Genomic DNA, 13,453 nt, shown 5'->3' on the forward strand with positions numbered 1-13,453 from the left:
CCAGGATGAAAACTAAACATATGAAATATGTACTTATGTACACTATGTATATTTACTATATAGCAAACAAATATATCAAAATATATAATTAATGTATCTATTTTGTAATGACACAACTGTGGTGCCTGTCCACATACTAGCAGGGAGGCACTGTGTCTGAAACAGTGGGGAGGAAAGCCTAGAGACACTAAAGCATCAGTCTGTGTGATCAGCCCTCCCACTATACCATCTGCACTGACTACTGGCATGAAGCACTGCTGGCATGTGAGTGGGAGGACGCTACCCAGACCACAGTCTTCCAAATCACCACAGGAAGTCTCACAGACACCTGACACAGCCGCCAGCTCTACGCTCAACAGCAGAGCAGGGCGAGCGCTTCGCCACCGCGAGACCTAAAGCCGCAACAATGAGAAAGACCATGTGAAGTAACAGCTGAGGTCTTTATTTCGGTTTTATTGTACATGGAAACAGCCACATAAATCTTGTGACAGACTGGAACAGGACATCAATATAAATCTTCAGTAAGCTTCCTTTTACAATTAGCAGCTTTGACTCTAAAACTAATGTTACTTCCACAAGCAATTTATTTTCTTTTCACCATACTTCCAACCCGTGTTTGTGAGTCAAATAACAGGCGAGAACACTTTCAGGGCTTAAAGAGACACCTACTAATGGTACTGAACCACCTCGCACACAACACGCACATGTACAGGACTAGTTTGATTTCCTCAATACTTATTAAAATCAACACGCCGCCACTAGGAGGCTCTCCAAGTTATGACTTTCCTTGGTTAAACAGCGTGTCGCAGTGAAGACAACAAAAAATGCAAATTTTGAGACAGTATCTTTTTTTATTGGCCTTTTAGAGCTATATTTGGAAATAATTAAAATCCCATTTAGTATTTGATACCAAAATACTAAAAATAACTTATGAGCAGTATTTCATTCTCAGACCTCTAAAGGTCACAGAGAGAAACAAATTGCCATATGGCCATAAAACAATAAAAAAAAAAAAAAGTATGCAAAATATTCAAATTTATTTACTCAGCTTTACTCAGTGCGTCATGAATTTTATGTCCAATTTAATCAAACAAGAGTTTTTACTATAGGCAGTTAGGCCAAACAGGCCATTTTCAAAATACTGTGCAATGAGGCAGTTGCTTTCCTGCACCCTAATGCAAGACAGGAAAAAATAACGCATGAGCCAGGGGCAAGCACATAGGAACATAGGAACACAAGCGATGCATGTGACGCACGCTCTGAATGGAGATGCTTCAATTTTAGATTTGGCACAAACGGCTGAATACCTCACAATGTCCTTTCCTCAATGCATACACACGCACGAACACACACCTCTAAGAGCTTAACCCTTTCACCAAACGACTTAATAGAACCCAATAACCACTTTGATCCATTGTATAAGTCTTTGAAAGGGTCAGAATCCACCAGTCAGGAAACACAGAATTTACCCTCAAGACCACTGCAAACCCATACAGTATGCATCACACAGTATGCATCATACAGTATGCATCACACAGTATGCGTCTCACAGTATGCAGCATACAGTATGCATTTGAGAGTTGAGTGAACAGCCACAGAACCTTATTTTGTATTTGTCTGATACTGAACATACAGCACAGGGTACCCTGCACTGTCACATCAGAACCAAAACCACAGGCATTGATTTAAATAACGAAGTACTGACTCAAGATAGATCTAATGTAGTACATGAGGTGGTATGGAACAAAAAAAATTGGGGAGGAAAAAAGTTATCTTGATGGATGTATGTTTTCAGAGGGAGTTATATTTTCAATATTCGTCATTTCTACAATATTTTTTTGGCAAATGCTGTACTGTACTGTAAATACCATGACAGAATCATATGCAGGCAAGAGATCATGGGCAACAATGCACAATAATCATAAATTTCACAAAAAATGTTTTGTTTTTAAAAAAGATACTGTCTCAACAGGTAAACCAGGAATGCTCCACTTTATTATTCACACACTTTTATAAAAAAAACACAAAAGGCACTGGAGTTGTTCATTACCCCTCCACCCTCACTAATCCCACATGGTGAGAGCACAGCAGGACCACTGCCCGTCACTAAACAAGCCTGTCACTGGAAGCACCAGAAAGAGCACTGGCTTCTGCACAACACTGAAAAACAAACTCTGCCCACCGACATCACCGTCTGCACTGATGAAACCATATCTGAGGAGGATCTGCTGACGTTAGCACCTACGGTATATCCTGATTATACGCATGTGTGCGCTCCAGTGTGGCAGTCCATTTTGGATGCATAAGCAGCCTGGCGCACACACTCGCAGGGCAGCCACACTACAGCCTGCACAACAGGCCCAGTACGGCCACGTCACGCAGGTGGCCAAAGAAAGGTCGAGCGGAAAATGCAGAGCGGAGAGGCGGGAGTTCGCTCAGAGGTCAGGCTTTGGGGTGGGGGGTTGGTGGTGGGGGGCGGGGGTGCTAGCACAACATCACTGCTGAATGGGAGGACAGCCTTCAGTGGGAGTCGACCTGGATTTATGGTCAGAATTCTGTACATTTATGGACAACATGAAGCGGAGACCCACAAGAGAATGTATGTGTACTCTTGAAAAATACAAAAATAACTTTTTCCATTTTAACTCATGGAACAGTGCAAGGTTTCTTTGTAAACAAACAGTAGTCGGGTCAAATTGGAAAGGTTATCTTCATAAAACCATGGATCTGATGTAAGACTTCTTTTGGCACGAAGGATGATGAAGAGAAAGGCTGTACTCGGGCCCCCAGCTGGAGTAAGCATCTGGGGAGGCACTCTTAGCCACTGCCAGCGTACAGAACAGGGCGATGGAGGGAGAGGATGCCTGAGTTTCCTAACCCTACAGAAAAGGCCTGTACGTGCCTGAATACAGTGGCCAATACAGTCACCTGCCTCTGACTGAACACCCCTGTGGTCTCCTGTCATGACTGAGGAGTGAAGTCCAACCATGTCCACTATGTGCTCCCTATGAGCTCCTGAATGTAATGCTGAGACACTGGGGGCGGAGCCATTTGTGCAATACTCTGACCCCTGGCTCATTTCCGTTACTGAGCATGAATCTACCCTCCAGACCACTAACGGCTCAAAGGCGTCCAAAACGTACCCCACCCCCTGCCCTAACTGCTAAGCACCCCGCAAAAAGAGAAACTACTTGAGGAGCCTAACCACACAACTTCACACGAGACCCCTCGGCCATGGCACCACCAGACCACACTACGCTTTTCAGCACCCTCATTTTCCTACCGGTGGGAAATTCAAAATGGCAGCAAGCAGAACGTGAGCCACCGCAGGCCAGACGCAGGACAGCGAGACGCAGGCCAGAGAGCGCACAGAGCGCGCAGAGCGATGAGCGCGGGGAAGGCAGCAGTGTGTGAGTGCAGAGCCGCGGGGCGTAACACTGCAGCAGCAGGCTGACACAGCCTCCCGCCAACTCCGCTGCAGCCAGGGCAGAGCGCTAACACGCGCACGGCCTCTTTCTGATGCCCCGGTGACCGACAGGCTCCGCGCTTTACCCTTCTCTCCCACGCGCCTTCAATTATTCACTCATTACTTCCTTTTAAAACAGCGTTTTATTTATTTCTTTAAAAAATAAAAAAGAACTAAAAACGACTCAAATCCATCACTAATAGAAACAGTACGGAAGCACTGAGAGTCTTTGAGCGTGACGCTCTTCAAGTATGTTCGTCTGACTTTATCGTCCGTTTTTTTTCATTTTGCTTCGTTTATTTTTTTTCCCCCGGGAGAAAACGGAGCGTCGTCCTCCTTCCGTCTCCGAGCTCAATGGAGTGAAGAGAAAAAAAAAAAAGAAAAGTAAAAACTCAAACGCATGTGAGGTGGGTTTGGCCGAGTGTCGCCCTGCGTTGCGTCGCCCGCGCCCCCGCCCCCTCGCGGCTCGGCCCGCGGCGGGGAGCGGCCCCGGCGCCTCTCTGGAATGTGCTCGCTCTTCACAGCGAGGGGCCGATTCCGGTGTGCTCTCCCGCTGGCGCGTACCCCACCTCCAGCAGAGACACCAGCGCGTGAGAAACTTAATGCTACATGTAATCCAACAAAATAAAATAATAATAATAATAATAATAATAATAATAAACAATAAATCTGATGAATTTCTAGAAATGAAGAAATGTATTACAATGCGTCCTGCAAGAAAAGAAAGAACTTTTTCTCCAAAATGTAAACAGATTCACTCCTTTCCTTGAAAAACGAAGGCGGGCCACCGTTCTCTTCTCGGACCGCCCCCTGCGTGGTCTGTGCCCAGTTGTCCTGTCGTCAGAATTCTCCCGCCACCCGGTGCGCCCGGCGAGTCCCGCGGCAGGCTATCTGGGCGGCTGCAGGAAGCGGTCCATGTACCCCGAGATGGCGTCCCAGTTTTTCCACAGGAAAGCCAACATGACCACCAGGAAGAAAGTGCTAAAGGTCCGGTTGCGCGTCTTCATGAGCGGCACCACGCAGTTGGCCACGGTGGAGACGAAGACCAGCAGCACGGCCATGACGGCCAGCAGCACGTTGATCAGCTTGCCCAGCAGCGTGCGCGCCGTGGCGTTCTCCAGCCCCTCCAGCTGCACCACCTGCTGCTGCTGCTGCTGCAGCTCCATCTTAGAGATGCGCGTCTGGCAGGCCTCCAGCGCCTCCTGCGGGAAGGACAGAGACGCGCGGGTTAGCCTGCGCGGTACCACCGGCCGCACCTGCGCCCAGCCACATCGGCTCACACAGTATCCACCTATGAGGAGCACTGACCAGTACAGGCTCAGAACAACCCCCACCAATGAGATTTCAGCTACTCTTAACAACTACTGCCACACCTGTAGATTTGTACTAATGTTCAGTTCATATTACAGCAATTTATATAGACTTAGGTAAAAGCAAATATACAATGATGCAATGGATTTTTTATTTTTATTTTTTAAATCAAGACAATTTGAGTGTGTAAGTCTGAGTTCGGCCACTGAGAGGCACATATCATCTTTGCTGGCAGTGCCAGGTACGGCAGGCCACAACCCACATTCTCTCCACTCCTCCCCCCTCTGTCCTTCTCTCTCACACACACACACCACACATACATGCACATGTGCGCGTGTGCACACAAACACACAGATGCACACACACACACATACAAGTGTATGCATACACACACACACACACACACACACACACCCACAGAGCAGAGAAGAATCTCATGCTAGCGTCATCACTGCCAACATAAACCAGCGCTTTCAATGCTCTATCGTTTCTTTCCCATTCCTAGAGACAATAGTGCTTGTATTTGTTCTTTTCCTGCTCTACCCTGTCATCAAATGCCACAGAGACCAGGACAATTAACTGCACTGGTGCACTGCCAGGCCTTCTGGGTGTTCCGGTCATTCTTGTTCTACAGTTGATAACATTCAAACCAGCATTACATCATCCAAAAGCACACCTGTAGCTCCACCCACTGACACCGAGAGGTTGCAGGCAGCCCGCAGCTTTATGGCAGCTACTTTAGCACTTTATTACATTTGTGAATGCTGATAAACAGCGTGCTTGCTGATAATATAGACAAAAGCAAGATTACTGTACGGGTAAAATACACCAAAATAACTCAGAGACCATAAAATGTCACTGCATTATAAAAGCCCACTCGGACTCTACCGGCCTAAAGTCTGTTTCCTATGCAGTCTGTTGTTCAAAACACATTTCTTTATTAATGGAATGCACAGGCAAAACGTGACTATAAACTCCAGTCCAACCTGCTGTTATCCTCACCCTACTTTAATTCACTTCTTATTTCCTGCTGAACCAGTACTGCATGTAGGCTTCTGGGGAAACAAAACAGCTAGTAATGAGGAATTTGCTACATTTATTGAGATGCATGTGTCCAGGTCCAAACCGACCCCACTATGACATATTTGGGGTTCACGTGTTAAATAGGTCAACATAAAGGAAATATAATGAACAGATGGACAACCCATTGTAGAGAGAGTATCATGGTACTACCACCAGCTCTGAGCAATAAGGAAATTATCAGCGCACTATGTGCTAGGGTACAGGGAGGTGTGATATGGTATGATCCCTTCTAGGTAATCATGACATACTGAACAATAACAAGAAGCGGAGTCAAACAGGGCACCATAAACACAACTCAACAGTATTACCAGGATTAGCTGTTAGTATGATAAGGATAACATCTCAGTAAATAAAGCAGAGGAAGTAAAGCCAGTTTTCTTCCCTGCTGAAAACTTCCTGATCTGATGTGTTTGCAGGTAGAGGTCATACCTGCACGTGAGCTCGGATATTGGGAGGAAGTGTTCACCATTAGCACTGAACCCTAGAGTGGTAAATAAGGGCCGCTCTCTGCTCTGCTGCCTCACCTGGATGTCCCGCGCTCGCTCGTATGACTGGTAGGCGATCTTCTCCTCCATGCTGGCCAGCTCCTGCTTCAGGTTGAGGATCTCGTTCTGATGGAGCTCAGTCAGGTCATTCAGCTGTTCCTCCAGCCGCTCACACCTGCACACATACATGGGTCAGAGTCAGCGGCAGCACAACTTTACCTGTACACTACACAGGCAGGCACGCACGCACGACCTGATCTAGCAAACCGTAATTAGGATTAGAGTCGAACAAACAGGCTCATCATTGGGATAGTATGTATCCCTTTGTCCCTGAAACTCTCCTACAGTCTCTAACCCCATACAACAGCACCAAGGCATTTGTGACAGACAGAAACCACGGGCAGTGATGACCAATCCCATGTGCGATACACATACCACCAGCAGTGCAGACCAATCAGACCTGTGACTACCCAGTTTCAAATGACTCATATAGGATGTGTGGCCACTACAATTAACCATTAGTTTACTGTTTAAAAATGTGACAATGGCAGATGGTCATTTCTTCTCATGTTGGATTTTGCTAACGGATAAATAAAATACAGCAGTAGGCCTTAGGCCTAAGGCTTTGGATTGAAATGGATCCTACCAACTCTCCCCCTGAGAGCTTTATCATCTCCTCGCTGAACGGAAAGTCATAGTCCACCGCTCACGGTGTGCAGCACATCTGGAGGCTCGCATGCAATCAGTATCTGAGCAGATTAATCATCAACCAACAGCATCCATCATTCCACCAGGTAAAATTTTCCTTGACCCTGGACAAATTGACGAGAGTACAAATGTCCAAATACTGATTTAAGTGCAAGTGTTGGTCATATATCTGTAGATTTTAATAGTATCATCTTTTTCCCCATGTAACAGAAATCTACACTGGAATCTTTAATAATAAAGCTATACTATATATATCTACCAACAAAAAAGGAATCCAGAGATGTTTACATTCTCTGACACTTTAATTCACCTACAAGAGTGTGAACCACAAGACTAACAGACATCTGAATAGGTATCAATACCCTGACACTGAGGCAAATGTGTGGACATACAAACAGCCCAGCAATGACAGACATCTTCCCAGGTGCCTACTGTACACACTGACGCTGTGACAAATTTAGCCAGAATGAATATCCATACTGCTACAGGACTGTAAGCTAAGTAGGGCATCTAGGCTATACCATGATTCTGCTCAGACCATCCAAGCTGTCTTCCAGCTGAGCAACTAGTGAACATTCTTAACATTCACTCAGTAGAATGAAAGGCACTGAGCTTACTCTGATTTTTAAATGACCTGTCTTACAGTCATGTTTCAGATAACAGATACATATTACTGATACTCACCAAAAGAAAATAACTCCCTAATTAACAAAGTGAAGAAAATGATTTTATTTTAATCAGCCGATGTTTTGTCATAACCATACAACTATAACAACCCATCATCTCTCCTGATAATAGGCTATCACTTGAGAATGAAGCATACTAGGCATATCATCTTTTGTTGCAGACAATAATGGGAATGTTAAAACAGGCTGTTTTGCATGGTGTTAAGTTGATAACAATTCTTGTAATATTTTGAAATACTGCAATGACAGTGTTCAATGGGGAGGAAGACCAATAGGGCTGTGCAGGAGGTTGTGTGTGTGTGCACGCGTGTGTGTGTGTGTGTGCCCGGGTGCCTCTTCACCATTCCATTAAAGCCACGGTGACTCACAGCAATGATGTCATTTCCTCTTGCAGGTGCACAGCTGTTTGTGCAACAGCAGCACTGGACCCTGCCCAGATGACTCTGTGTCTAACACAGCACACACTGTACAGCACAGCTCTTTGCAGAAACCTGCTAGCGTCACTCAACAGGGAGCCTCTCCATGTTCACCCACTCATGTACACTCAACAGGCAGAGACTGGTCTAAACACGTCCTGGTACAAACCACAAGAGGACAACAAAGACTTTGAATTGCAGCCTCTTTTTTTGGATCAAACAGCTGATGAAACAGCAGAGTGACTGTAGCCTGGAGCCTCTACCTGTAGGCCATGTGTGCGTCTCCAGTGATCAAAACTGTACAATGAGCAATCCCTGCTGCGTTAAAGTCACACTGCCCTCCCACACTGCCAGCATTCCCTGACGAGATGCTTTCAAAGAATACTAAAATGGAGACGCACTATTTTCCTGAACTAAACTTTTTTTTCCATCAAATGCTCATTAATGACTACATTTCTATTACAAATTCATTTTCAGCCCATTATACCGTAAATAAATACATAAATTCTAGATCTATTCAAGCAAATATTAATATACTGCACAAATATCTCTCAGTCCAGTTGCTAATTACAACATGCAGTATTTGCCTACATGCCTGTGAGTAGAAACGCAGACTGAGCCTGTGATGTTATTAGAGGAGAGTTACCTGTAGCGCTCTTCCTGCAGGGCCTCCATGATTAAGGTGTTGTCCTTCTGGTAGTGCGTCTTGAGGCTCTCAAACGACTCCTCCAGACGGCTCTGAGTGTCACGGATCTCCTGAATCTCGTGGAAGAGCGCGTCGAAACCTGAGCTCTGCGTGCTGTCCAGCGCGTTGGTCTTGGAGCTGGGGGGGCCCCCGGGGGCCCCGGTGGTGCTGTTGGCGCCGGCGGAGCCCGAGGTGGCGCTGGAGCAGTCGTCCTCGCTGCCGTACCTGGGGCTGGACTGCAGGTGGCCGCATCCGCCCAGCGGCCGGGAGCCGTCCTCGCCCTGCGACTCGTCCAGGGAGTCCTTCAGGCCCGAGATGTTGTCCGCGCTGCCGAACTTGTTCCGTATGAGCGAGGCGATCTCCCGCGGCTTGGACACCACCGCCCCGGCCGCCGAGTGCGTGGCCTGGGAGAAGCTGGAGAGGCCGCCCTTCACGCTGTCCACCACGCCCTCGCTGAAGCCTGTCACCTTTGCGCCCACGCCCTTCAGGCCCTGGTGCATGTCCCGGAAGACGTCCTTGGGCTGGCGCGGGATGCCATTGTGCTCCACCTCCCTCAGCTTGCGGTGGTAGTGGTCCAGCTTCCTCTGCAGCTGCTGGATGGTCTGCGCAGACTTCTGGTTCTTCTTCTCGAAGACCTGCTTGATGCGGGCGCTCTGCTGCTTGTCGGCGTTGTTGGCCAGCTTCAGGTACTCGGCCACGTTGTCGTCGCGCGCCGTCTGTTCGATCTTGATCTGCTCGGTGAGCCGCAGGATCTTCTGCTGCAGATGCGTGATGGCCTGCTTGGTGCGCTGCGGGTCCGGCGTGCTGTCCACCACGTCCACCGCGTAGGAGCCATCAGCGCCGCAGGCTAGCGCGCTGGCCGGCTGCGCCAGGCCACTCACCTCCAGCCGCTCGATCTGAGGAGGGGGAGGAGAGACAGCGTGAGACTGGAAGAAACCTCCGCGGGGCGCCGCCCGCCATCCGCTGATGCGCGTAACTGGACGAGACCTCGTCTAGCGTAGAATCCCCACTCGGTCAGATGATAGGCTTTCCGGTCAGCCTTTTCTGGGAAGCACGCTGTACGTTAAACCTCCACAAACATCATGTTAAAAAAAGTTAAACAGAATGAGACATTGTCATTCCCTGTTGTTCTGCTTGCAACATACAAATGCAGCTGCAGTCGATAAATGTTCTCGACCATTTAAGATTTTTTAGGTTCATTTGACAGCGACCATGCACAGCTATCGGTATAATAAAAAGTTACTCTGTTGATTTAATAATCTGTAACTACTACAGTTAAAAAAAGCAGGCTAGAAAATGACCAAATGAGTTTGACATAGCGTTCATCATTAGGTCTGAAAACTGAACACTTTTTGTAGCTTTGCATAGCTCACTGCAGAAATATGCTCTCCAGATTTTTATAGCTGCTTTTAAGAAATGAATGTATTCGTTAATCATTTGTATTAAAAATATAATAATTAGACATTCCACTTAGAATAAATATCCAATTACGCAGGAGTTCCACTTTCGGAAGTTTATCCAGAAGAATTAGCCGCTGAATTGATTATTACAGTCGTGATCCGTTTAACTCTGAACAGACGAAAGATAACCTGCACGAGAATCCGAGCCAATCTTTGTAATCAATAACCTTTGACTGTGCCGTTTTTGACCCGTTAATGAATACCTTAAGTTAAGCAGCTAGTGGCGATATAAATGCGAATTAACATTCGTTAATTAGCCATCGGATTAGCAATCGTATGCCGTAACAGGGAAAACCCCGACATGTTAGCGAAAGATTCTCTAAAATAAAGTAAGCAAATACGGTAACAAGGTCCACAAACACTATAACTCAAAAACTTGTCGCGTGGAAAACTTATCACTATTATCAGTAAAAATAGGTTGTGGCTACGATTGGCCAACTAGCAAAACAGCAAAAGTCTGCCGACTCAGGAAGACGAATCGTTGCGTTTTTATTGAGTAGCCTGTCGTTACTGCAATCCACTAAATCAAAATTAATAATTGCACCTGCATCGGGAAAGTACAAAAACAAACGCAGAAAAGCAGTCTCACCTTTCTCTTTTTTAGACGAAGCAACAGTTTCCAGTGCATTTTCCTATTCGGATGAAGAACATAACTACCGATCTCATTTAGAAACCCTCTTTTCCGATTTCCAAGGCACCGATGTGTCTTAGAAAAAGTAATTTGTTTTGAAAGCGGATACGAAACCGACAGACGCTCCGAAACGCGTCAGTTTCAACCAAATGAAGGCGGCGTTCCGAGAGCGCGAATGGCAATACCTGACCAATTCTGAGCGCACCAAGATTATATTGCCTCACCGACTGCAGGACAAAAGAGGGCGTTTGCGAGATCATATCACCCAATCTATTGTCAGCTAACTAATATGAACGAGTTTATGAGGTTGGTCTCACTGCTGGTCCAGTTCTGCCAGTTTCGCCTGGCCACTGGTAGGGGTTTCCCTTTATTACATCGTCATTCTCATTCCAAATTGGTATGCGATACCTTGTTTAAAATGATGAATAGTAACTTTTTCATTTAACACCGCGATGATATGCTGCACCACCAGCTAACAAAATCAGAACAAAAAATATTTTAACAGAAGGCAAAATCCTATGGAAGCAAAAAGTCGAAGTAGAAAACAAAGAATTTCAATTTCTCATACAGCTCGTCACTGCACGAACTGTCTCATGAATGAAATATGGAACTGTTTTATGTCGAAAACGGCAACTAAACGGGGTATTCACTACCAGTTTCTTTCCACGAAAGATGAACCAAACTGCAATGAATGTAATGATATATACATGCAAGTTTTTTTTGTTCCCGGTACAGCTTTCAAATTCTACCAGCAATAAAGCTACAACTGACCACCAACACCATCATACAGTGTTCAAAAAGGAGTCACAACACATTTATAATGGACAAGCTTTGCAGCGATTTTCTAGCAATTTGTTGTAATTTTAATACAAAATGTACACGTCTTGCAATTTCAATATCAGAGGGTAATCGAGGTAATCAAGGTCTATTACCCTAACTGGCTTTCTGAATACGTCCATGCAGCTCATACTGCTTAGAGTTGATAAGGGGAGATAGCTTGCCATAATTTGAATTACGCACGTGTTTCATATGATACCATACGAGCCTTAAACGTGAGCCAGCTGTATATGGATAACATGTCATCTGAAAATGTTACTAAAGAGCATACACTAATACTAACATAAAACATTATATAAAAAAATATTAAACACAGCGCAGTACATCCATTTTAGGCGACCATTTTTGCCCAGTTTTGCGTTCACAGGCACAACTGCACACCACGTAAAAATGATCTGGCAGGTCAATGTATTCACACAAATCTGCTCTAATAAAGTGAATAAATTGCACACGGCAGCGAACGCAAGGTAGCACTGCAGTATAATGGTCATGGAACTGAATAAACAGACAGCGCATAGAAACTAAGCAAGCTGCTTTGGATTAGAGCGTAGGCTTAATGGCGGTAATGCAAATGTTGAATCAAGCAGAAGACTCGGAGGTTCCAGTTCAGTGACTGTCTCAAGTTAAAGCTGGATTGCTTAAGAGTACATTTAGTTGAATGACCAGCTGTTTACTGTGAACTTGAGTACACTTCAATAGAGAGGGAAAGGCGAGTTTAATAAGGATGCAGTGAGAACATCACAATATTGCACAAAACATTGTTTCTATAAAACAACCATGCTTACACACAACTGTGCAAGACCTGCCATGTCAGTTGCCCGAACACCTTTAACGTCCTCATGTTACAGGGTGATGACTCACACACAGAGGCAACTGCCATACTGCCTGGCCTGCATTACTGAATGCTGACATCATACCCTCAGGTGCCTTAAGAAAGCTTCAGAGACCCTACCTTGTAGTGGCCCATTATATTGGTTAGCATGGTATAGCTTTTCCTAAGTTCAAGTCATACAACACTTAACATCTACAGCGATACCTAAAATCAAACAGTTGAACAATGAAAAATCTCAGAAGCTCATCTCCCCAGCACACTGAGACTTGCAAGCTTCGTAATCGACTCAAGAAGCTAAGGCACGAGTCCGTTGTGCTGTGAGACAGCAAGTAGTCTGGAGACAGAAGGCCTGGCCCGCCAGATCACACTGGAGTCCAGCGAGCTCAGCCCAAGAGCCCAAACAGCCGAGCCGCCAGCCCCCGGACGCCGGAGCTCACACGGCCGCAGAGCTCACAGCCCAGCTCACAGCAATCACAGCCCGGAGCTCCAGCCGTCCCAGATCACAGCCAGAATCACAGCCGGAGCTCACAGCCCGAGATCAAGCCAGTCACAGCCCAGAGCTCACAGCCAGATCACAGCAGAGCTCCAGCCCAGAGCTCAGCCAGCTCACCCGAGCTCCAGCCGGCTCACACCAGTCACAGTCCAGAGCAAGCAGATCACAGCCCAGAGCTCACAGCCCAGAGTACACGGATACAGCCCAGAGCTCACAGCCAGAGCTCACAGCCCAGAGCTCACAGCCCAGAGCTCACAGCCCAGCAAGCCCGAGATCCAGCCAGAGCTCGCCCAGAGCTCACAGCCCAGCTCACAGCCTGAGCTCCGCCCGGATCACAGCCCAGAGTCACAGCCAGAGCTC

At 46.4% G+C, this 13,453-nt stretch overlaps 1 protein-coding gene across 5 annotated transcripts in view; it reads right to left on the bottom strand.

Moving 5' to 3' along the window:
• Positions 1–426: 426 nt before the first annotated feature.
• tmcc1a (transmembrane and coiled-coil domain family 1a) overlaps positions 427–13,453 on the bottom strand; it is a 65,580-nt gene continuing 52,553 nt past the window's right edge. For 4 of the 5 annotated variants that reach the window (XM_064298364.1, XM_064298363.1, XM_064298361.1 and 1 more), the window contains 3 exons: positions 8,802–9,736; positions 6,385–6,520; positions 427–4,668 (listed from right to left, as the gene is read on the bottom strand). In XM_064298364.1, the coding sequence (XP_064154434.1) occupies positions 4,354–4,668; positions 6,385–6,520; positions 8,802–9,736 (1,386 nt within the window). In that variant the 3' untranslated portion in view covers positions 427–4,353. Of the gene's footprint in view, positions 4,669–6,384; positions 6,521–8,801; positions 9,737–10,889; positions 11,286–13,453 lie in introns of those variants that run through there. The other variant, XM_064298365.1, reaches the window with a different exon arrangement.

Source organism: Anguilla rostrata, chromosome 11, assembly GCF_018555375.3.
Source record: "Anguilla rostrata isolate EN2019 chromosome 11, ASM1855537v3, whole genome shotgun sequence".
NCBI lineage: Eukaryota > Metazoa > Chordata > Actinopteri > Anguilliformes > Anguillidae > Anguilla > Anguilla rostrata.